The sequence below is a fragment of the Myxocyprinus asiaticus genome, chromosome 31, assembly GCF_019703515.2.
Source record: "Myxocyprinus asiaticus isolate MX2 ecotype Aquarium Trade chromosome 31, UBuf_Myxa_2, whole genome shotgun sequence".
NCBI lineage: Eukaryota > Metazoa > Chordata > Actinopteri > Cypriniformes > Catostomidae > Myxocyprinus > Myxocyprinus asiaticus.
The window spans coordinates 13,923,281-13,950,290 of NC_059374.1; the positions used below are offsets into that span (position 1 = coordinate 13,923,281).

At 36.8% G+C, this 27,010-nt stretch overlaps 1 protein-coding gene across 3 annotated transcripts in view; it reads left to right on the forward strand.

The window, feature by feature from the left end:
• The window catches only part of LOC127421897 (cell adhesion molecule 2-like), a 339,569-nt gene that overhangs the window by 237,867 nt on the left and 74,692 nt on the right, over positions 1-27,010 (forward strand). For all 3 annotated transcript variants that reach the window (XM_051665104.1, XM_051665106.1, XM_051665105.1), the window contains exon 3: positions 17,810-17,959. In XM_051665104.1, coding sequence (XP_051521064.1) covers positions 17,810-17,959 — 150 coding nt within the window. The remainder of the gene's footprint in view (positions 1-17,809; positions 17,960-27,010) is intronic.

Consider the following 27,010-nt stretch of genomic DNA (forward strand, 5'->3'; position numbering starts at 1 on the left):
ACTTTATTCTAATTACCAATTATTTAAATTGTAACTGTAGTGGAATACAGTTACTTATATTTTGTATTTTAAATACGTAATCCCATTACATGTATTCCGTTACTCCCCAACCCTGTGCACAGCAATGTTATTTAGCAACTATCAATGGGAATGCAGACAGTGAAGCTCACTTGATCTGCTGCCTGAAAAAGTTTGACACAACAGTTGAATAGCAATGCCTACTAGCAACTAGTAGAACAGCAAATTGGTGACCTCCAGCAATGTAATCACTGTTAGTGTGATTAACGTCCAGTAAGGGTCCAAACATTGGTCTCTGTGGGACTCAAATGGTATGGGATCCAGCTGATTTCTTTGCCATCGACGAGGTCAGAAGTTCATTGCTGACAGTACTGAATGTTGCAGACAGATCCAGAAGAATTGTTTTGTAGATGTTAGAAGCCTGATTGATTAGGCGACCTGGAGGTTATTGTTTAGAAGCTTACAAGTTTGTTTAGAAGTCAACATGAAACGCATTTGCAACAACTTCCTTAAAGTGATGTATATTTCTGATTTAAACAGAATAGTCAAGAAGAAAAAATCATCCTGATCTCATGGAAATTATGTGACTGTGATGAAATTTTTGCAAAATGACATTGCATAGTACCTTACATATATCACGGCAGTTCTGAGGTGAAATGTCTATTGAGTGGCACTGACAGCGAGTTAAATTTTCTCGCAAACAGATTACGTTTTAAGGGTAATGCTCTGTTGAGTTTTAAATCAACAAAACCTTCCTCTCTACCCTAAACCTTAAACCTAAATCTAACCTATAGTGTCATAAATAGCAAAAGTGAGATAAAAAAAACGTGATTACTGAAGCAACCACATCATAGTGTGGTGCTTCTATGACACTTTTGGCTCAAGTGCCATGATACATACAATAAGCCACATAAAAATCATTTTGAAACAGTGCAGTTATAGTAATGTGTTTCTATGAGAGAAAATATAGGGCAGAATTTTATTTTATCCACCAAGAATTTATTGAAAAATGAAAATATTCTAGAATGGAGCCAGACCTAAATGCAAGCTTGCAGTTGATTGTGCAATAATACTCACCTTCTAAAACACAGCCGTTATTCACTTTTGAGAAGACTTTTTGACTGGGACATGGAGGCTGAAGGTTGAGTTCACCTTCAAAAGCATCTTGACATTTCCCATTGGTATCTTGAAGTTTTGATTCTTTCAAATTGGTTGTTACCATCCCTTATTGCATTAACGTTAACCAACATTCAATTACTGCATTAACTATAGGCAGTACTTACAACAGTAGCCTAAAACAATGGCTAAATAGCTATTTGGATTTAGGTTACACATGTGGCTCACATGTACAGTGTTTGCATGGCATAGGTAATGTAAGCCAAAAAGGAAAGTCATTTTAAAGGCAGAGCAAGCAATACATTTTGATGACAGATTATGAAGAAGATTGTTTTCTTTGGAATAACATGCACCTAATAATTGTCCAAAATAAGATCAGTAATGTGCATTAAGAAAATAAATAGGGTCAATTTTGATTTCCTGCTGACTTTAAGCCAAGAGGGGAAGTAATGAATCCAGCCTGTAGTTTCCAAAGCCAAAATGGACGTCAAAAGTACAGCTGTTCCAGGGAAATAGCTGTTGGTTTAACCCAAACAGTCCCCGACTTTGTCAGTGATTTCACACCACTGTGAGGTGTGTTTTGGAATAGCCATTAGCATTCAGAGCTACTCTCTGGTCTAGAAGTATTTTGGTGCATGTCACTGCTGTCTCTTTAAAGAAAGCGAAAGGCACTTTAAGGCTTTTAAACCTAGAGAGGGAAATCCATTTTCCGTTCTGCTGCCTGTTTCCTCGCACCCCATGGAGATAATTTACTGGGAAGGATAGTACATGGCCCTACCATTAAAAGGGGTGTATAGGTGTGTAAGAGAGTGTGTATGCATGTGTGTGTGTGTGTGTGTGTGTATGGGCTACGTCACACTTCTATTGTTGCTCAGCAGTTATTGCAGCAGGATTTATCCACCCATCCAGTTTCATGCTGTTGAGCAAACAGAGTTATGAGCAGTACCTGGTTGTTCTTTTACAGCTGCAGTCAAAACTGCTCACTTTCTCTCTGCCACACTTGGCTGTGAATAGAAATGGCAGTAAATAATTCAAAATGTTGATATTTAAAGGGATGGTTCACTCAAAAATGTTAATTCTGTCATCATTTGCTCACCCTCATGTTGTTTCAAACCTGTATTAATGTCTTTCTTGCTTGGAACACAAACGGAGTTGTTAGGCAAAATGATGAATTCACTTTCATTGCCTCTTTTTGAATGAATTACAATGAAAGTGAATGGTGACGGAGGCTGTCATTCTGCCTAACAACTCCTTTTGTTTTCCATTTTTTAAAAAAGGATGTCGGGAAGATAGTGACTACAGTTTTCCAGTTACTTGGCATAATGAGCGTATTGCGTCTGTCTGCAAACACATTTCTGAAAATTTGTGTAATTTACAGAGTACTGTATAGTCCTAAAAAAGTTACTGTGAATTAAGAGGCACAATGTATGTAGAAGCACAGGAAATGTGGTTTATTTATTTATTTATTTATCCTGTACATGTGGACCCCATTTCTAAAGCTGCGATGAATCAGGCCTATTTCTGACAAATCATTAACCGGGATTGATTCACCTACAGTAATCATAGGCAACAGTAATCTAGTCTCTGCTCTTATTATAATTACCTATGGATTTTCTAATATCTGCTCAAATTGTATTTCAAAAGGCTACCATAATGAATAAGACAGCAAACAGAGGGACACCATAAAATTATATTTGAAATGTTTTTCTTCAAGTGATAATTGTTCATACAGAGAATCCATTGCATTTATGTAACACATACATTAATGTATTGTGTCACATAATGTACTTAGATATAAATAGATTTTTGTTGTAGAATATTATTATAGATATTTGGATTTTTGGATGTTTACTAAGCTTATCTCTGTGGTGTTCAGTTGGTTTTGTTTCATATTTTTACATTGGATATCAAGTTGCGACACTAACCCTGACCCTACATAACCTTAACCCTAACCCTAAGCCTGTACGATAAACAAGTTCCAAACTTGTTTATTGTACAAAAATGTTCTTAAAATCAAACATTTACATTTATTTACTGTAAGGGGGTTCAGTGGAAAGGAGGAGGTGAGAACCGGCTTGACAACTTAAATAATAATTTAATAAACAACTTAAACAAAAACACACAACCATAAACACACAGTACAGCTGCCTGTCATTCTCTCTCTCTCGAACTGTCGTCCCCGGCCGCCTTTATCCCTCGCGCGCCCCATCAGGCTGATTGGGGACCGGGCGTGCGTCATTCCAGCCCGGCCCCGCCCTCCTCGGCTCTACATTTACATTACCATGAATTGTATGCAAAACAATATGCAAAAATATTTACATCAGGCAAATCAATAACAGGCTATAGTTGGGAATCTCTCTCGAATTTTGATGGTTTCATGCCCTTGTCTCCCAATAATTCACCACACAAAACTCAGGGAGGAATTCAATAAGAATGAATAGCACCGGTTATTTGCACATGCTGTAAGACATAAGACACCTTATTGTCATTGTATACAATACAACGAAATTTTGTGTGGCAACCCTCAGAAAGCAATAGTAGACATATTACACTTAAAGAATAAAGATAAATAGATTAAGTAATATAGATAGAATAAGTAAAAATATATTGGCTGATAAAAAATTATAATATATTATGTGCTGTATGTGCTGGTTTAGCACCCGATTCACTAAAGAAATTATGCAAGATCAAGCAATGGTGCAAAAGTGCCCACAAAATCTGTGCTGAACTCAATTTACATGTACAACTCCAATCTTGCGGGTCGATTCTGAATGCTATAGCGGGAGATGCAGCAGACCACCACGATTTGACAAACTCTACTGGGACTTTAAGGCAGGGCTCTTCAACTACTAGATTATCTGGATAAAAACTTGATGGGGGCCATACTTTTTTCTGTATTTATTTTAGTCATGTTAACATGAAAATCTAATCTAAACACTGTTCAGACTATATGCTTATTTACATTCAAATAGTCAGGGGTATTCAATTAAAACATTTTAAGGTCTGGTCAGAAATGTATTCTAAATATCTGGCTGAGAAAGCAAATATGACCTCACACCCATGGGTCATAATGATCATTTTAACAATGCAGGGCTATTGTTTACAAATTGTGAAAACTGAGGAAAAACATTTAGATCTGCTAAAGTCTGTATCTTTGACTATATGAACCCACATAAAAAACAATGGCAGTCAAAACAATATAGAAATGTCTTTTTACCTCATATTAAAAATAAAATAAAAAATAAAATAAAACAAAATAAAAATGTTATCTGTTTTCCACTTATTCAATGAGGATGAAATTAACCTTTCCTTGTCCTTCAAATATTGTGAATTTGTGCACTAGCCAGATACTTGTGCAGATAATCATTGGTAAACAGAGAACAAACTAATTTGCTGATGCTTGCGATGATTATGCTGACACACATCTGGATATAGAACCAAACTTGTTCAGGATATATGCCTGCATGCAGGTTTAATGGTGCTTCACGTTATCACTTTTTACAAGCACTGCAGACCCTGAACAGATGAAACATATTTAACACTTCAAACATGAAGAATAAAATCAAACTCTTCTGTGCATTTTCTGTGCAAGGTTCAGTTTTCATTAACACTTTATCTTTGGTTGAAAAAGATTGTGCATATGAGCTGACAACTTACAATTGCTGTAATGTATTTTTTTAATGTATTTTTTTTTATCCCCTTTTCTCCCAATTTGGAATGCCCAATTCCCACTACATTGTAGGTCCTCATGGTGGCACGGTTACTCACCTCAATCCGGGTGGTGGAGGACAAGACTCAGTTGCCTCCACTTCTGAGGCCGCCAATCCATACTTATCTTATCACGTGGCTCGCTGTGCATGACACCGCGGAGACCCCGCATGTGGAGGCTAATGCTACTCTCCACGATCCACACACAACTTACCACGAGAACCAGTAATCATGACCACGAGGAGGTTACCCCATGTGACTCTACCCTCCCTAGCAACCGGGCCAATTTGGTTGCTTAGGAGACCTGGCTGGAGTCACTCAGCACGCCCTGGATTCGAACTTGCGACTCCAGGGGTGGTAGTCAGTGTCAGTACTCGCTGAGCTACCCAGTAATGTATAATTTTAAGTCTGTAGATTTGACTGCGTCCAGCAGGTAAGCAATTTGCAGATAAAAGTGACTGGCTGGCCAGATTTGGTCCGCGGGCCACCAGTTGAGTCTTCCTGCTGTACAGCATCACTCTACTAATGTGATCCAGACTCATGAATTATATCTTTAACATGCCGAAACTGCACTTTACTACACTGCACATCTGGATATATGCCAACTTATAATGCTCTTCTCTGTCATTTGATCATTATTTGCAGCTTGATCTCATGAAAATTACGTGACTATGGCAAAATTACAATATTTCAGAGGTTTTTAAGATGAATGTGAAATGGAGGTTTTAATGAGTAAAACTTACCTACCTAACCTAAAACTTTAACCTACAACTAACCAAAAGTAGGGATATGCAGCGGAGCCATTATCTGTATTTGTAGCTGTTCATGTGACAAAATTATCTGTATCTGTCTCTGTACTCGAATAGAACCGGGTGTGGGCGAGGCTTAAACCGGAAGTATGTCAAAACTAAATAGAACACCCATTTTTAAGTATTACTCTTACATTTATAATTCTAGTAAAATATGCCTTGTATATGCCTTTTCATGATACAAGCCTAATAATAATATTAATTATTATTATTATAATACAATTATTATATTCTTTTTTTCTTGACAGATTAAGCTGAATTTGTAGGCTACATTAACTGTGGAATATGTTGTGGTTTCTCCTGGTATTTCAGATATTAATATCTGCATTTTAGTTTGTTTCTGCATGTATAGCAACATTATTCTGGAGGCAAGAAGTGTCAAGCAAAATTTCACACATTTTGCAGTGAATAACAAATACAAATTCAAACATTACAAGAAATTAAAATTAAATCAATATAGCCTACAAACAGATGAAAGTTCTGTAAGTCTATCAGGAACTTTTACGATAGGACACCATTATTTAGATAAATAATAATAATAATAATAATAATAATAATAATAATAATGTTAAATTTATATAGCGCTTTGCCAGAGTCCAAGAACACTAAACATTTTCAAATTTAGCACAGTTTAAAGAAGAAAAAAAAAAAAAAAAAGCCAGAGCATGTTTCAGTTTCTTCGTTTTACATAAGGAGGAATATTCCTAATATTCCTAATTTAAACTTTTATGGAGCATTTTAACTTTTTTTCAGAATGAAGTCTTAACCAGTTCATTACCTTAATTGCTGATGTAGATATAAATGTGGTCAACTTTAAGAGACGTGAAATCATCACTTCAGGTAAGGAATTTAACATCGCACTCAGATTTAGGCTATAAATAAATACATGAGATTCACGTGTGAATCGTGTGATAAATTATGTTGTATGCAATTTTTAAAACTCAAATTTAAAAGCTTTACACATACTGTGTACTAATTGCCCAGAACTGGTCTAATTAAAAAGAAAAGAGATTATCCAATTACCCATAAATAATATTGTAAATGTTTTTTTGTTTTTCTTTGTAAACATGCAATTCTGGTTCTGTTCACTTCATCTCCCTTCAAAAAGTCTTATTTTATTCCATTAGATGGCAGCAAGTACTAGAAAAAGTTCCTCTATCACCTTCCTTCAGAAAATGCCGATCTAAAATGTAGGTGGCACTCTAATGCATTTTAGCCCTCACAGATGTGCTCATCCATAGACATTTAGTCTAATTTTCAGTTAACGCATCACCCCCATTGTTTCATCAAATTTCTCGGCCTCTGAGTGGACTAGAACCTCAATCTAGGTGTCATTAGAAAGCGGAGATGCTCCCCTTTTGCGACCAATGCCTAAACCTATCCGATAGTGTTTTAAAAGCAAATTTGACATGAAAAGCACATTTACTGAAGCAACCTTGTCATATCGTGTCGCTTCTATGGCACTTTCACTTCACTTTCACTTTTGTTTCGAGCATCCTTGGCTTGGCTTGAGGCTCTGTCTCTGAGTTCAAAGTCCAACACTCTGTTAGGTTGAGCTACGGATTAAGTGTGTAGCTCTTAAGTAGAGAGTAAAAGTGTTTTTATGTAATAGCATAGCCAGCAGCCATATCACCCTGCAGCTCTCGCCTGGTTGTCCACTAAAGCTAAGCAGGGTTGAGCCTGATCAATACCTGGTTGTGAGAAAAGTGGCACAACTGTTTAGGGAATTAGCCTCTCATTTTGGTCAGTGCAAACCCTGTTCCCTGTGTAATCTGGAGTGTATTAACTTTTACCTTGCATAGTTTTATTCATGATTTTCGTGTCCATGGTGACATTTGCCTAATTTGGCTAATTTCTAACAAGGGACAAATTAATTTGCACCACAATACTGGTGATTTTAGAAATACGTACAGTCTCCGACAAACAAAAAAAGAAATGGAAACCATTTTATTCTGCCTTTCAATAGTTGATAAGCTATTTACTTTACTTTTATGACTGGGTTATTTGGAAAAGTTCCACTGGAAAAAAGTCCTAAACAATTTTGGAGTGACATGAGAATGAATTATGATGATAGAATCTTCAGTTTAAAGCAATGATCTGTGAAAGGTGTGGTTTGATTGGACTGACCAAATTTTAGACATGTGAATGAGTTATTTTTTCTTTTTTTCTTTTTTTTTTTTTTAAGCAACACCTTAGACATACACTTTTCTAACTTCAATAATAGTGAAATTTAATGATTAAAGATTAAAAAAAAAATTAGAAGTTGCTTTTAAAATAAACTTGGCTCAAAAATCTGAAGGGGCACTTGCCCCATCAGTTTGAATGGCCATGACACTTCTGCATCAGTGATAATTAGCTTTAAACTTAGCATTAGTGTAATTTTGAATTGCTTAAACCTCTCCCTGACTTGTTGATGAACTTGAGGCTTCTTTGTAGAAAGCAGCAAAAGACATAGTAAGCTTCAATGAGCCCCCTAATACATCTGTCTTCCTCGAGAAAAGCTGGAGACTCAAAAATGGAGCATCCCCAGAGAAACAGCCAGCTCAGCATTCACTCTACATGTGCTTTCCAATGTAACTAATAATTCACCATTGTACGTGAAAGGGTGGCCTGAAAAATTACACCAGCCCTTCCTCTCCAGGGATACGACTAGACCCTTCGATCCTATGGTAGACAACCACAACAAAAGGGCCTCCAGTCCTAATTAAATATATTCATCTTTAGCCCACACTGCAAGACTTACTCCCCAAACATCTTGTCAAATAGGCCACGGTTACTTTCATAGTCAGCCAATTAATTAAAATATGTAATGTTGCTACATTTTCAGTGATTAATAATTAGGTTTCCATCTTCTCGCTGTGGTCATCAATGTCCCTATTGTTCAAACTTTCTCTTTTCTGTCCTTTGTGGGTGTGATTTGGACATTGAAATGTAGGCCTACTTAATTCTCAAATTCTCAAAAATAACATTTCTGGTCAGGCCTAACATAATTTCCTAGTGAAAAATTCCAATGTGTTCTCATAAGTATTCGTATGTTTTTTGTATGTAAAGTGTAGTTCTACATCTAAAGGCCAAAACATACTCAACACAAGTATTTGATCGCAGATGCTTCTAGCAACGCACGCTCGATTTTGTGCATTGTTATTAGTGGTGCCTGTTATCTGAAGCCATTATCTGTATCTGTGGAGTTGGACGCTGAAGTTATTCATTATGGAAGACAGAAGGAAAACAAAAGGCAAATTGCTATCAACTACAATATTCCGTCCACTTTCCAACATATACGAAAAATCCAGGACCCTAGCTGTTACATTGTAGCTACCAAGTAGGGTTGTTAGTGAAGGTTTAGAATGGCATTTTTAATGTTTTTAACTACTTTTAACATTTTAATCTTAATCTTCTTCTTAACCCATTATTAGATAGAACTGACATAGATTAATACATTTGACAAAATTGATTAAGAAATGCAAATTAACCGTATTTATTTTCGAGAGGATAACTGAATTTCACTAGCAGAAATTAAACATGCTACATAGTGAGGTCATGTGACAACAATGTAGTATATAAATGATTTTAACTAGGCTTGCTTGCTTCCATATTTAGGCATATTTATTCTTTGTATTTTCTATCTCTTTTGTTACTGACACTCTTTTGTTTTTAGGTGCTTGTAACAGTTAAAGGATGGGCAAGGAGGAGGCGGGAACTGGCTGAACAGTCAACTTAACTTTTAATGTAAAACTCAATATAAAACAAACATAAACAAACACACACACACACGTGCAGCGCGGCCTCGTGTGTATCCCTCTCTCTTGAACTGGTGTCTCCAGCTCCCCTTTATCTTGCTCTCCCGCTGATCATCTGATTCAGCGCCGCGGCCCGGCCCAGCCATGCCCTCCTGGTTGGTTTGGTTCATGGCTTAGATTTCTTTTATGAAGGATTTTATGAAAAGGCTGTGGAAAAAATGACTGGGAAAAATACTTCCGGAACCCAAACGGCTGAAAAGTGGGTGGGCACTGTTGAACTCTATAGGGTTGCTTATTTTTTTTAATCTGAATATGTAACGCCATTACATGTATTCCGTTACAGCCCAACCCTGAAAAAAACAAAGAATAAGAATGAGATCACCCTTAAAATATGGCAAGGTACTTAAACGGGAACATTTCTATTGAAAACATATGCATAGATTACAATATCTTTAAAAGGAAAAACTATTTAATTTAATTTTTATGAATCAATAAATTAGGAGGTTTTCAGTACATTTAGATCTTTTGATCATCTTTTACTTGTGTGTGACTGTGTACACAGTGTATGTGTATTAATACCAAAATGAAGCCATGTATGAAAGCTAATTCATCCACTCTCTCATTACCTCAGCATGGGGGCTTTTTCAAAAGTAATGAATTTTAATTTTCTCATGCCCAGCAAAGGTTGACAGACATACCAATCACATAGCATTCAAAATGATATTACCTCTTGCATTAGTTCTCATTTAATCTCCTGCCAGTTTAAAGCCATAGACTTACAGTGAAAAGGGAATTTATCAGATAAGCTTGCCTTTCATTCCTAAGGCACTAATCATAAGTGCACAGGGGAAAATAAATAAAAATAACAGAAAAAAAATCTCTTCACTTGTGTTTTCAGTGGCTGTCTTTAGATCTATAAGGAATACATATAGTACCAATGGTATGATTGTGGGGCAGGACTATCTGTTTGTCCAACCAATGGTAGAAGGGGTAGGTGTTCAGGGAATCTGTCTGAAAACAGTCCTAGTTTTAGCAATTCTGTTTGGTGATGCTAGTGTCACTGAAATTACATAGAGTTGATGTTTTAAGGAGATATAAATGAGAAACGATTAAGTTTCCTGTATTATGAAAGAGCAATTCCTGAGCAATACTATGTTATTCTGGCTTACTGAGAATCACAATGTAGCGGCAGGAGCGAGATTCACCCGGAGCTGTGCTGTTGATTCCTGTACTGGATCATTTGTACAAATGCTGCTGCTGGCTTTAATACAGAAGATTAAGGCAGGCCAAACTGAGAATGGGAGGGTGTTATTGGCGTGTAATGAATTGAGATGGTTGTTCCTCTGGCTGTTTTGTGGTTATGTGTTAGCTTTCGGTGACGCCCATGGCTTACAGTGAATTCTACAGTGGTGTGCTTGGCTGCGTTCTGGTCATTCATCAAAGAGTGATTTCCATTATGTGGTGCAGTCAGCTGAAACAGAAAAAAAGCTTTTTGGATGTGTAGTTCATTTATAGCTGCTTCCTGTTGCACTTAACCAAAGGTGTTTGTGTATGACATTTCAACACTTTAAATCCCTACTAATTCACTCTTGATGTTTATTTAATTGTTAAGAATATCATGTTTTATGTAAATAATTTATATGCAAATGTAGTCCAGATTTACTGATTACATGTTCATGGAATTTTTTTCCTGACTGTTAATCTCATCCCTTGTTCATTTAAAACAAAACAAAAATCACTGTTAAAGTAAGTCTAACAATATAAGTGAATGGGGCCAGTCCATAAACATTAAAATACACACTGTTACAAATGTATAGCCACAAAATGTAAACATTATTTGTGTTAACATGATTTTGATGTGATAAAATCACTCACTAACCTTATCTTTGTCAAATTAAGGGCTGTCAATCAATTAAAATGTTCAACTGAATTAATTACACCATGTGCCAAATAATTAATTGAATTAATCGCATAAAATTAATATTTACTGAGAAAGGCCCCCAAATAAAGATCATTTAGTACATAATGATTTATCTGATTATTAATATAATATATAATTTATATATAATGTATATTATATTTCAAATACATAACCCTGTTATTCGCCTACTTCCATCTGCTCTATTTTTAATTGTTGGTCTATGTACTCATGCATCAGTCGGACACTTTTGGAGTGTCTCACGTTGGTTGCATCGCATCTCATTTGTTTCTAGTCATAAACGCTTTGTTTTTAGGATGATTTGACAAGTTAAATGTAGTTTGAATCTTTGAAAAACTGCATTCTGCATTCTGTTGTGGTCTGTGCAGCTGTCTTTAAGCACAAGAGCACATCATCTGTGAAAGGGTGTGCTGCCCTCTCCTGTTGGTTTGACGCATTGCCTGCAGCGCTGGAGTTGCGCTGATTGCCCCCCACTGCCACAAATTTTTTAATTGTATTAATTTTTTCTATGAGTTATTTTTCATATAGTTAATCACACTAAATTAACTAAATTAAATTACACTGTCACTGATCAAAAGCCCCAGAAATGTGTGTGTGTGTGTGTGTGTGTGTGTGTGTGGTAGTCATCATTATACCACAAATACTGCTGCGTGAGCTTATCCTGTATGGAACCTAGAATTTGTTTTTTAACAAGGTCCCATAGACGGCGCTTTTGGAGCATCTCACTTTGGGTCGCGTAATAAACACAGCGTTTTTAGTTTTAGGCGTTTAAAGGAATTATTTAACCCCAAAAAGTCTCTCATCGTTTACATACCCTCATGCCATTATTAGATTTTTTCAGAAGACATGGATTAAACCACTGGAGTTTTATGGATTAATTTTATGGTGCCATTATGTGTTTTTTTTTTTTTTTTTTTTTTTCTTTGAGCTTCGAAGTTCTGGCCACCATTCACTTGCATTGTATGGACATACAGACCTGAGATTTTCTTCTAAAAATCTTAATTTGTGTTCAGCGGAAGAAAGAAAGTGATGCACATCTGGGATGGCATGAGGGTGAGTAAATGATGAGAGGATTTTCATTTTTGGGTGAACTATTCCTTTAAGTTAAATGTAGTAATTTTTTCAATGTGTTATTTAAAAAAATAATTGAACTAAATTAATGTATTAAGTCGACAGACATAGAAATGTATTCATTTGTGACTTTAGCTCATCTAACTGCTTTCACAGGCCACAACAACACAAAAGGCCTTTTAGGCAGTATTACCATAAACTTATGCTGAAGCTTTGCCCTGTTGTAGTTAAGGGCCAAATGGAGCAAATAGCTGATCTGGGATTTGCTGTAAGTGGTTTGGGGTAAAATGAGAAACATAAGCTGCTGACCCATCATCCACCTGTACAGTACAGCAGCCGGGACTCTGCTCTCTCTGGGACAATCACTGAACAGCCCCGATACAAGCATCTGCAGTTTGCCTTTATGTTTTGGGCATGGAAGGTGCATTAAAAACAGTTCAAAGAGATTTGAGGAGGAAGCCATCAAGACAATGAAGACAACGCTAAACAAGATTTGGCTCACGTTACAGATTCTTTTCTGAATTCAGGTATTAAATTGTGTTTTTATATAACTGGGAAATTGATTATTCATTGATATGATGGTAGTAGAGTTTCACTGAGAGATATTTATAGCATTGTCACGTGACTTGAATCTATTTCTGTATCTTATAATCTTATACTAAAGGAAGCTAATGCATCATTATTATGTTTCCAACGGTACTTTTCTAATCTTTAATCTTTTAAATTTGCGGCAAACTTGCTGCAAATTGTCCATTGTTGCCAAAGATTTGCTTCACCACTACCGGTGAAGAGCTGGAAACTTCTGGCAAACATTTGTGGCGAATCACAAGCTCATTTGCATGTGAAAATAATGAGTGGCAAATGTGCAGCAAATTAGTGGCCAGACTGGTTCGAGCTGACAGAAAGTCTACGGTAACTCAGATAACCACTCTGTACAATTTTAGTGAGCACAATAGCATCTCATAATGCACAACATGTCAAACTTTGAGGAAGATGGGCTACAACAGCAGAAGACCACGTCAGACACTTTATTAGGACCATAGTGTTCAGTGAGTGTATACAGTATGTATAAGATAACTTACTGTATACAAAAGAATGTATAGAAGACATCGTTCCATTCCAACAGCTCTTGGTGAGTGAAATAGCCTATCCTTTATTAGCACATTACTTTTCAGGCATACCACAGAGCACAAAGTGTGATTAAAACTCACGCATTAAGCATATACAGGTTATGTTAAAGTGGCAATCTAATAGCTACGGCAATGTGCTAATGCGCTTTGGATAAAAGCGTCTGCCAAATGAATAAATGTAAATGTAATAGCATTCAGGCCTTTTTTCAGCTAAAGATCTTTTTACACCCTGTCGCCAAATTCACAGTGTGATCAGTCTGGACCATTCATAGAAAACAGATAGGGAACAATCTCAGTACTTAATATACTAGCTGTAGGAAAGGAGGTCCCGCCTTTAAATTAAAAGAGCCAAACACTTTATTTACAAAGGTTGGCCTTTTTTTATTTGAAACGCACATCCGCATTATCTGGACAAAACTGAAAATAAATAAATAAATAAATAAATAAATAGTTTGAGCTAAAGAAGCAAAGTTTATGATAAGATTACTGTCATATTTTACACAATTTAAATATTTTTGATTTTTATTTTTTTTTATTGCTGTACTGTGGAAAAACTGGAAAACATGCATTAATTATCTTTAACTAGATTTTTATTTCATTAAACGTTTTGAATGTATTTGGCTACAACGGTTGATTGGATGAATTTAAAATTATGATTTAAAATACATTTTTTGTAATTTTTAAGCAAAACATTTCTAAATGGAGCCCCAGGTTAGTCGGTTGCTTGGGGCCTCAGAAATCGTAAAACAAATATTATAGAAGTAGTTAATGTGACTTGTGCATCATATTTCTAGTCTTCTGAAGTTACAGGAGAGGTTTACGTGGGAAACAACCTGGAATGCAAGTTATTTTACAGTAGAAATCGTGACTTCCGCCATAGCTCGCCTTGTTATATTCACAATGACTTGTGCTTAAATCTTACAAAAACAAAAACAGCAAGTTCTTGCAACTTCACAGAAGTCAAAGTAATGTCCTTGAAAGGTCCTTCTTTTGTGTTCTGCTGAAGAAAATCATTCAAGTATGGAACAACATGAGGGCGAATATTTTAATTTTTGGCTGAATTATTTAAGCATTATGGTCTGTTCTTATTCAAGCAAGTAACAAGACACTGTTAAACCCAGTGTCTTCCCTGACCTTCAGTTTAATTTGTTCTTTCTCTTCATCTAATCACCTTATTTATCAGCCTGGATCAGTATTTAACATTCACACTCAGTGTCTGTATCTATCTCACACCTCACATGCTCATGTGGATCTGAACTAATGAAGGAGGCAGCCGACACCACAGTCGGTACAACACATCCGTAGCATGTGGGCCTTGAATGAGACAGATCCCAATGTCACCTTCATGAGAAAACAGTGGTGCCTGGCGCTTTTGGGAAACATACACGGTGATCCCCAACTGGCACGAGACAGAGCATTAGCTTGTGAATAATTTTGTACGCAAACATGCTGATATACGAGTCACTTTAAATTTCCTGCGATTTAGCCAAATATAACTGCATATATTTTGCATCTAAAATCATAGTTGGGTGTTTCTTCAACTTTGAGCACTTTTTTAGAAAGTAAAGTCTCATTAAAACATTTTTCACACCCTCACAATTTTTTATTTTTTGTATTTTTTGTTTACTTACAACATCCAACATGCATCGCAGGATATTTATGTTTTCAAATATTGTACAAAAGAACTAATTGCACATGCAAACACAACAATGACTAAAGGTTTGGATAGCATGCAGACATGATTTTAGTAATGAGATTTCACAGAATGAGTTTCATTCTGTGTCATCTGAGTCATCATTTAATCTATGTCATGTACTTGGTGCCATCTCCTGGTGGCCATATGTAATTAGAGTGATTGATCACATGACTCTCTGTCCAAATATGGAGGCCTATCACTGCTGGTTCGAGCAATCTGAATCCAGTCCAATTAGTTTAGCATTCCATGACGCTACAGCAAGTCATCTGAACCAGGAAAGTGAACTTGTTTGTAGCCAGATAGCAATATGCCAGATGATGTGTGCACATTGTGCTTCGTGTGTGTTATCAAATGATCTATGCATCCAATTACTACATGTGTGGGCTCATTTTAAAGATAATCTAAGTAATGGTATGTGATATTTTATGTTCTGTTTATTTTTCGTTAATTTGTAAATGAAAACGTGGCATATGAGCAGCACCTGTTCACATGAAATGTTTTTCAAAGAAGCTATATGTTTGTCTGAGCAAAACAAATAGGCTGGTTGTATTCTACTATTTGAGAGCTTTCCAACAACATATGACACAAAGATATTTAATGAGATTGATGTTTTTACTGACTACAAGAACATGTACAGTGCAAAATGTTTAATAAAATCCGAACTTAAAGGGTTAAGGATGTTTAGATATATTTACTAAAAGACAAGACAAACATGCACATTAAGAATATTATTTCTATTATTTTTAAGAGTAATGTTTTGATAGAGTCACAGTTTTTCCAATTTGGTGGGAAATCACCCAACGAATGGCTTACTTATAGTTGATTCTACTAAACTGGGATTGAAGAAAGTATTTTGACTTAAAAAAAAATTACACACTTCAGCTTTCATTTTTGCCTTACAAGACCACCTGTGATAATGGTATAAAAGGCAATTATTTTCTGATGTCAAATGTGCCTTAAAGAGGAGGAAGAAAGGGTTGAGATGCAGCTGGAATGCAATTAAGAGACTTTTCAGCAAGACAAGAAAAAATGTGAAGTAAGACCAAGCAGAATCCACTGAGGCCAGGTGATTAGGCCTGGCTTGAATGTCCCCTATGCCCCCTAAACATACACACACACTTGCTCCGTCCCCCTTTTCCCAGACAAGACATGAGGTGGTCGCTAACTCGGATCGAAGGCCTGCCATAGTCAGGATTATGTGTCAGTTTGCCACTCAGCTGCAGTGGTGGTGTCTCCCTTGCCGAACATGACTAGCTCTAATTAGGCCATGCTACCAATTACGTCTGTTCCCGAGTCAGAATGAACAGATAAAGAGAAAGACAAAGAATTACACTTTTGTTTCTGTGCGCTTTCTTTACTCATACATTGTCCTTCATAAATGTGTGCGATACTCAACAGTTTTGTTATATTTGTAAATATTTTTAACAGTTTTGACATGATCTTCTATTATACTGTATGTAGTCATTAGAAGGATCAATAAAATGTGTTTTAATTGTTTTTGAATCATAATAAAGCTATAATGTACAAAAGGTCCAGCTATATAGTGAATTTTGGCCTAGTCGTGGCTAAAAGGCATTGTTAGGCACAACATGGAGCTGAGTAACTGTTTATTAGAGTTTATTATGTAGTAAGTCTCTTATTTTTTTAATGGTTACAACAAAATTAATATGGTAACACTTTACATTAATCTTCCCTTTGTTAAGGGTTTACAAAGGGTTTCATTAATGTGAATCAAATTAAAGTAATTTACAGATTCTTTATAAATCATTTATATGAGGTTATAACAACATGAATACAAATTGTGACTTTCATAGAATACTTGCGAAATAGTGAGCATTTTAACTTATGTACATAGGTTTGTAATGTTGGCTTTCACACATTATTCATATGTGTCCACTTTACATTAAGGTACATTGTCATAGGTTACAAATGTTGAATAAGTGTCATTAAGCATTTATAACGTGAGGTAACAGCTCATTTGGCAAGTTTTGTATTAAAGTCGCCCTTTTTGTTCATGTAATTAAAACAGCATATCAATGATTTGTAATGCATTTGTAAATGAGGTATTGGTCACTAATAAACCCCTTTATGAACTCCTAACAAAGGGAACATTAATGTAAAATGCTACTATAAAGAAAATAAGGACACAAATATCCATTAAAACATTATTTTATTAAGCAGTGCCATCTTTCTGCCAGAAGATATAGTCCCTGACATGTACACCAAAGTTAATAGTTGGGCTCTATTAATCCAAAATTATCACTTGCTAAGTGCCAAATACAAATAAAAATGCACTATAATGAGTAAATGAAATTAGTGAATTACTCACTAATCCCATTAGCCCCGTACTTATCTGGAACCATCCATTTTATAATATTGTTAACAATTATACATTGAATTGTATATATTTTAGTCAATATATTTTCATCATACACCTCCGTCACACAACCAGACTAGATTCACTAGAAGTACCTAAATGCTTTCTCTCCTCCTCTGTCCCCTTACCTTCCTCCCACCCTCCTTCCTTGTATAACTGTGGTTTGTTTATATACATGTCTGTCTCTCTGTCTGTCTCTCTGCAGGTAGCCAAGCTCAGTTCCCCATCACCCAGAATGTGACAGTGGTGGAGGGCAGCACGGCCAACATGACCTGTCGAGTAGATTATAATGATAACACCTCCCTCCAGTGGTCAAACCCAGCACAACAAACCCTGTTCTTCGGGGACAAGAAAGGTAAGAGTGAGTGCCAAGATGTGCAGTAAATCAGTCTGGTGCGGAGAGCTTGCAGTGGGACCAGAGTGGGTTACTGGGTCGGGTCGAGAGAAAATGTGCTGTGCAAGGATGTGTTGTGGAATAGGACGGGCAATGACTAATAAATGGATCTCTTTGGCTCTCCCTCTCTCTCAGACGAGCACATACAGTCCAATCAATTCTTCGATTCATATTATGCACATCAGCACAGCAATAACAAAAGCAATTTAGCAGCATTAATGGCTCCCTAGTGGTGAAGGAAGAAGTGTTTCATTTCAAGTCAACGGTGACACTCAACAAATAACAGTTTATTTACAAATGACTTTATGGGTATGTTTATTCCCCAAGGCAAAGTGCTCAATTCTGATTTTCCGTTCAAATCTGATTTTTATGTGAGGTTGTTTATTTGACCAACTGGCTTGTATTGGTAAAAAAAAAAACCCTACCTTTACCTACCCTATTTATTATAATTTTTTTAATTCCTTGATTATATAACTATACTGTAACGGGTAAAAGATGGGCAAGGAGGAGGCAGGAACTGGCTGAGCAGTCAATGAAACATTTAATGACATAAATGAACTTAAACAATCATAAACACACAGTGGCGTGCGTCTCTCTCTCTCTCTCAAACTGGCGTCCCTGGCTCTTCTTTATCCCTCTCCCGCTGATTGGGCTGATTCAGCGCCGGGCGTCAATCATCACGGTCCGGCCACGTCCTCCTCCTCGTCACACTCCTCCGCCGCCCGATTCAGGCCAGGGTGACCTCCAGCATGACGTACTACCCTCTCTTCCTGGAGGGGAGGTGTTGCCCTTCTGCCGTCCTTCTGCTGGCAGGTCATTCCCGCCTCTCTGGAGCCCTTGGAGAGGGAGAGGGGAGAGGGAAAGAGTGAGGGGGAGAGAGGAGAGAGAAAGAGAAAAACTCACTCGCCGGTACCCAGACACGCCGTCACCTGGTCCTTAGCCACCCCTCCGCCCTCTGGCGGACAACAGCCACTCCTCCCCTGATGGATGGCAGCAAGTCCTCCGACCCCTGGTGGATGGAACAGCTCCTCCATCCCCTGGCGGATGGCCGCGGCTCTTCCCCTGGTAGACGGCAGTGGCGAGGACTCCACCAGCGCATCCCTCCTCCTTCCCGGGTTTCAGCACCAACGTAACGGGTAAAGGATGGGCAAGGAGGAGGCGGGAACCGGCTGAGCAGTCAACTAACATTTTTATGACGTAAATGAACTTAAACAAACATAAACACACACACACACACATGCACAGCGGCCGCGTGTGTCTCTCTCTCAAACTCTCTCATCCATCATCATGGCCCAGCCACACCCTCCTCCTTGTCACATATACATTTAACAAAAAATATTTTATAAATAAATGCATTAATTGTATTAAATAATATAAGTAACACTTTACAATAAGGTTATATTTGTTAACATTAGTAAACGCAATAGTTGAACAATACTTTTACAGCATTTATTGATTTTGGTTAATGTTACTTTCTACTGATGCAAATACATTTTTAACATTAAAAGTTGTAAACAAAAATTTGTTAATGCATTATGAACTAACATGAACTAACAATGAACAATGCAGATTAATTCAATTAATCTTAATGAATCACATATCAACGTGCTCCGCGTCTGTTGCAAAAGCGCACATGTAATCTGAGACGGCCTCTGAAACACATACAGTATATTGAATATTATTATAAACATTATACTCGATTATTAAATTCAGTAATGGATGTATCACATTAATTTTTATCTTCACTTCACTTCAGTACTATACTAATACTATAATAAAAGCATCAATAAATAAATAAAAACAAATTGTCATTTCATTTGGGTGTGCAAGGAAATGTTGACTGCTTTGATGGCTTCATGCCTGTAAAGACGTTGTTTGAGTCTTAACGAGAAGAGACATCTCGTTCATGAATGAACTGAATGTATTGGTATACTCGTTCACCAGCTAATTGAAAGAATCACTCAGGCATTTTGTTCATGAACGAGAATCTGCTGACCGACAGAGTGAGAGGAGGCATGCCGTTCGTTCAGTTTGGCATGTGAATCAATCGCGTTCAACAAGGAGAAAAAGTGGTGAAATACACTAAGACAGGTTTATAGGTATGCACAAAACATAACCCCCTAATTTATGAATGTGTAAAAATGACTGCTTGAATTGAATCAAGGTGGTTGGAAAATTCCTTATTATGGTGACATCATTAATTTTTAACACATTATATATTATAAAGTTAATAGCACTAAATTAACACATTATATTGATTACATCAAATAATATAAGGCTCTCCATGTAAAACTAGCATGAATTTCGAACTGACTGTTCATATTGAAGTCACATTGCAAAAGCACTAATAAATCCATATTTATTTCCACATATACTGTATAATTGTCCCAGATCGGAACAATCTTCACTGTACTCAATGCCAGCAGAGCTCCTGTTGGTCAGAAGCACCAGTTCAAGGACCAATTTAAAGGATTCTCAAAAGGATGTGGCATTGCAACAGGTGACCAAAGTTATTATCGTAAACTAAAACTAAGTAATACTTGAAAATGCTTGTAGATTAACGAGTGCTCTGGAGTACTCGTACAGCGCTAAGAACATCGTAAGGACACAGACATATGCAGACACTTGCAGGACAAATGCGAAATTACACCTGATACAATTTAAATACCTATCCACAATATTCTCAGCAAGTCCACTGTATTTCGCAAGATGGGCGGAATTTCCAGTTGGCTAGCGGAAGTGCGAATGGTTGGCGTTTTGTGTGTCTGCTTGCTTGCGTGTCATGCTGTTAGATTCTTGCTTTTTAAATGTTGTAAAATGTCTCAAAAATTGAAATGGCATTATTACTAACTATAAAAAGGAACAGTGTTTTCCTGAACTGTCGGTGAGTAGTGACTATGTTTTCAACTATTTTCATACTGTGATGCTAAATGAATAAATTCTACAGTGGAAGACCATCATTATTAGACGAGACATGCACAGTAGTGAGATGTTTTATCACGTTTGAAATTAACTGTATTCTGATTTTCCTCTTTCCTGCATTTTTCCTGCCTGCAATTCACTTTCTTTTGAGTGTCTTTGCAAAATGTGCATGTCTTCCCTTAAGGGGAAAAGGTGATTTGGAAAACAGTGTGTACATTAATTCAGTATCAATTACATTTATTTGTACAGCTAGTGCTTTTAATAATACACACCATATTATAGTTGCTTTACAGAAAACATTGAACTTTTCTGTACAGTGATTATAATGTATGTCCAAATAAATATGTTTATTTGTATTGCATGTTGTTCTTTTTGTACGGTACACTTTACTGTGTGGCTGCTAATACATCGTTATTTCCTACACAAGAACAATAAATTCAATCTATCAACAGGATCAGTTGTTCAGTCAACACTTAAACAATTAATGTAGGTTATAGCATTTAGATACGGAGATTATCTAATTAAACTAACAATTATAAAACTAGATTGAGCTTACTACACATTCATCTCCTGCAAAATAATTGTATTATATCCAAAAAATGGCAGCATGACAGTATCATCCCTGAGTCCTGCAAAACACGAGCATCCTGCTGTCTGGACCTCCCCTGTATCTGCAGTAAGTACATAATCTTGCTACAACAAACTCTTCAGGTTCTGACTAGACTCAGTATATGCTTTAAAATAAACATAATTATCTACAGTTCTCAAAACATGTCCAACTTTACAGCTGTGAAGGCGCTAATAGGCTTTTCAGGTTAGTCTGCTCTGGTTCTTCCATCGACAGATAAATACTCAACAAAATATCTAAAATGCTTCTATTTGCGATATTTGGCCATCATCCTCAAACCCATAATCATTAACAGATAGGTGGGGAAGAACAATATCGCCTCATTATAGTCCTGTGATCATTTGTTCACAAGTTTCTTTCATTTTAAATGCTGCATTAGTACATAACATAACGATTGTTTACGCTTAACCGGAAGTTCCGCCCACATCGCTCGTAAAGCGTCATGGGACTCTTGTGGATTGTGGATAGCTACATTTTATGCTCATTTAATATCAGTATACATATGTTTTATTTTATTATTATTTTTAACCGGATAATAATAATAATAATAATAATAATAAATGTAGAAAATGGTTAGTCAATACTGGATGAACAGATAAATTAATTGTTTATAAGTAAACAAATAAAGTTATTTGTGGACTAGTTGTAACAACAAAGTGGTGGCATGATTGTTGCAGAGAACTGCAAAAATGACAATCAGAGAGAGAAGGAAAAAAGTCAATAACTTGATGCATGTGCATGAAAATCGTCCGTACAGTATATTGGCTCCTCATCCTGGTCTCCTCTTCCTTTCTGACACCTAAGTACGCTCTCGCCTGCACCACACATTGTGAAGTACCGCACATGTTGTGTAGCATTGCTGTTACCGTTATCACTTTTGGGAGTAAAGAGTAGATCTCCCTTTGATTGGTGAATGTCCCTAAAGCGCAGCTTCCATGTGTCTCCTTATTTTGCGCTCCGCAATAACACGGTGAACCTCGTTATATTCAACTAATGCTTGTTGTGATTAGCAGGACCATACACATCATCTTCACTGATCCTGGAAGCTTTAGTCTCGACCCACAGAGCAAATTTTGAAAACTAAATATTAAAATGTGCATCTGATGAACGAAGCAGTGATTGTGTAAAATAAATACATCGTTCTGCACAAAACAATTGCGAAACAAAATGTAATTATGCGGTGAATTAAGTTGTACATTTAAGAAAATATTTTTAGGCGGGCCTGGGTAGCTCAGCGAGTATTGACGCTGACCACCACCCCTTGAGTCGCGTGTTCGAATCCAGGGTGTGCTGAGAGATTCCAGCCAGGTCTCCTAAGCAACCAAATTGGCCCGATTGCTAGGGAGGGTAGAGTCACATAGGGTAACCTACTCGTGGTCACTATAATGTGTGGTTCTCGCTCTTGGTGGGGTGCGTGGTGAGTTGTGCATGGATGCCACGGAGAATAGCGTGAAGCCTCCACACGCGCTAAGTCTCCGCGGTAACGCGCTCAACAAGCCACATGATAAGATGTGCGGATTGACAGTCTCAGACACGGAGGCAACTGAGATTCGTCCTCCGCCACCCAGATTGAGGCGAGTCAGTATGCCACCACGAGGACTTAGTGCGCATTGGGAATTGTGCTTTCAAAACTGGAGAGAAAAGGGGAGAAAATCACACAAAGAAATAAATTATTATTATTATTTTTTTTATATTTCCAGTGAGGTAAATTTCAATCGTTTTTAAAGTTATGCACAAATATAATAAAGTTGCAATGACAAGCAGCACTATAAGGTCACATTTCAGTACTTCATGTATATGGACAGCGTCTCTCTTAAGTAGCACTTAAAGCACGTCCTCGCACATTCATGTTAAGTGTAGTTTTGGGAAACGCATTCGAAAACGTTCGTAAAATCGCTTGTAGAAAACGCTCTTAACTGCTAATATCAATCGTTATTGGGGAACGAGGTAACAGTTTTTTCACTCATTCTGTCTTACCATGTCAATCTGTGATTTGTTTAACATTTAATTTGGAACTGGTAAAGAGTTTGGTTTGAAGTTCAGCAGGGCTCGACATTAACGCTTGTCCGGGACAAGTGGATTTTTGAAGGGGCGAGAAAAAGAGAAAAGTACCCTGAATGTCAATAATGAAAAAATAACCTGCTATATTTGTGATATAGCCAAGGCCTTATTACAAACTTCTTATTCTTATACTGCTGTTAAAAATAATCCAGAGCGTGTAATTTTATATTTCGCTAGCGATCTAATAATAGCTGCATGCTTTCACTGACAGGCGGCTTTTGGTGCGCTCACATGCACTTGTGCTCCGAGAACTCTCAATATATTGTGTCACCTATTCCTTACAAAAGCATTCTAAAGTGCTAATTTAGTACTCAAGAAAATGTTCTTATTATTAGAACAATTGAAAATGGTTGCGCTACCATGCGGAAATCACAATAAAATGGGGGTTTTCCCCATTTGCTGAGGTATTGAGTTCTTACAAGTTGATTTACACTTGCAAGTCAAATTTTGGTTTTAAAAATAGGCAAAAAGAAACAAATTTTTCTATTTTCTAATTCTATTTTCTCCTAAAGTCTATTGTTTTAGAGAGATGAAAGCTATTCCATGCATTACTGTTTTGAAAAAAGTGTCTCTAACCACAGGATAGAGAGGGAATTGGACAACCAGATGCACAACAAAAAGACAATAGTTCGAGAAACAGACTCCTCACAGGTCTTAAACTAGCAGCTTCTAAATGCCAAAGACCTGCATTGCTGCAAGAGGATTCTTGTACAAACATAAAATTGTATGAATGCAACATTTATTTAAATAGAAATAGCCATTTGTAACATTCTAAATGTCTCTGAATCGTCTCTACACTACCTAATGTGCATTGTGACTGAAACACATTCCTATTTCTGGCTTATTCTCATTCACGGGTGTCCAAGTATTCTGGCTATTAAGTTAACATGCTGTACAAAACTAATATAATGCAATATCACAGAAGAAATTTAACCTCCATGATGTTGCAGCAATTATCCAGATATGGAATGAGATTTTTAAGCAAACTGTTATCAACTCCTACATGCCAAATGAATAAAATAAGGCAGAAATAAACATTTCACACAGTGTTTAGTGAGAGATATGATTGATTCAAACACTAAAGTGGTTATTCTGTATATGTATTATTGTATTACAGTTGTAATAATAAAGTCTTAATTATCATTATGGTTATTTAACATATTGAGATATTATTATTAAGTAAATTGTAGAATTTGGTTACATTATGTTTTGTGATTTCTCATACCTTCTTTATATAACATCCATCCCTTGCGCACTCTTGGCCTCTAGCGGGTGAGACAAGATATGGAAGAACAGTACAGCACCGTGAGCGAGAGTGTTACCCGCTAGGACAGTTTATTTTGAACAAGAGGGGCGAACGGTTACGGAATTCAACACGGGAGTACAATACCGAACTGATGCGGATTAATAGAAGTGGAGAGCCCGTCTGTGCGCGTGATGGTGCAAGGAACCGGACAGAAGGAAAAAATAATGTTCAGTGAAAAATCAAAAGAAGATTGCATTGTATGTAATTTTAACTATATCAGATATTATTAATAAAACATGGGAACTCATTGCGTGGGCATTTTTTAACCCCATATTTTGAATTTCAGGAATATTTTTGTCAATTTCGGTGGCATTTTTGCTCCGAGTCCCCGTTAATTTCCGACACTATTGGCATTGTATCTTTCTAAGGTATTTAAAAAGTTTGTTTTAGACATATAGTAGCAAAGATATCCCCACATATACAGTATGTCAGACTACATTGTGTTAATATTTGACACTGTTAAAACATTGCCTACCTTAAAAACAAGTGAAGTTTGTGATCAGTGGTTAAACATATTCAAATGGTTCCCTCGTACCTGAATGAACGGCTCCTTTCCAGAATAAATTGAAATATGCAGAAAATCACAGTTCTTGTATAGTGACAGGGCAGAAAGTCTTGAAGAAGCTAGAGGCTGTGTCTCGTTTGGAAGGCTGCATGCTAGGTAGGACGCGTCCTTTGAAGGCTGCAGTATACCGAGTGTCCTCCTTTAAACAAGTCTCGTTTAAACGAGACGGCCATCGTAGGACAAACGGAAAAGGAAGGTAACATGGTTGCTATGACAACACACCACTCTTTAACAAGTGCGAGCACTTTGAGTGAGACGGGAACAAAGTCCCAAAGTTAGAAGGGAATGTATAAGGTACATTTTAGAAGAGTTATAATGATGTAAAGAGAAAAGAAAATAGATTTTACAGGTGTACTTTTAGCCTAATACTTTATTTTAATTATATATGAATATAATTATACATATTATATACTCTGCACCCATCTACTGAGGTACTTCAACTTTTAACATTACTTGCGTTTGAACATCATATTTACGGGCAAATTGGCGTCATTTTTTTAGACATTTCTGTTGAAGCAAAGAATTGTGGGTTATGAGTGCCCACGAAGGATACACCTCATGCATCCTCCGAATTCCCGTGAAAGAAGGTCGCATTTGAAGGCTGCATTCAAAGTGTCCTACTCGCTTTTCTGAAACGAGACAGTCTCGATGACATATGCGGCTGACAAATGCGACCTCTGGAGGACGCATCCTTCCAAACGAGACACAGCCAGAGAAGAGAGGACACCGGCAGCTGCTGTGCTCATGATGCTGTGCCCTGCGGGCTTCCGTCGTGCCGCGCACAGCGCGTTTTAGTTTATAAACAGATTTAGCACTTATAACTTACTTCTTCCCAGAAATATGATGTATTTTTTTGGTACTTTGTAATTGTGGTGAAAAATAATTGTAGTGAAGTTGAATACTTTATACATTTTTAATCAACTCAAGTAAAAGTACTATTATTTATTTACACTTAAAAAAGTTTAAAAATGTGAAAAATGTACTCAAGTACTGTAATGAGAGTAGTTGTAATTCATTACTTTCCACCTCTGCAAATATCTAACAAACAAAATGTAAACTAAACTAAAACTAACAAAGAACTAACCAGCAAAAAGAAAACTAAACTAAATTAGAGTGAAAAATGTAAAATAAATAGAAATAAAAACTAAATTAAAAAATTCAAAACTATTATAGTCTTGCAGGTGACATGGAAAAAACAGCCGTCTTCAGTACCACAGCATCACCAAAAAAAGTGGTAGTCTTAGTACCTCACAACTTCATTTTGGACAGCCAATAAGAATGGTGGGGTAGTTACTGCATTGGTCCTACTTTAAAGTATGAGTTTGTGACATCATGAAATAATGTTCACAGCCCATTTTAGTTCCGCATTGGGATATTTCTGTGTGAAACAGAATATTCAATGAAAAAGATGTAGGGTGGGACTTGATATTATCTATCACAAATTGCTTGGATAGCAAAAAGTGATCTCTTGACAGGTGATTGGGGAGGGGTTGAAAAATAAATGGGCTTAGTGACATCAGCCAAATGGAA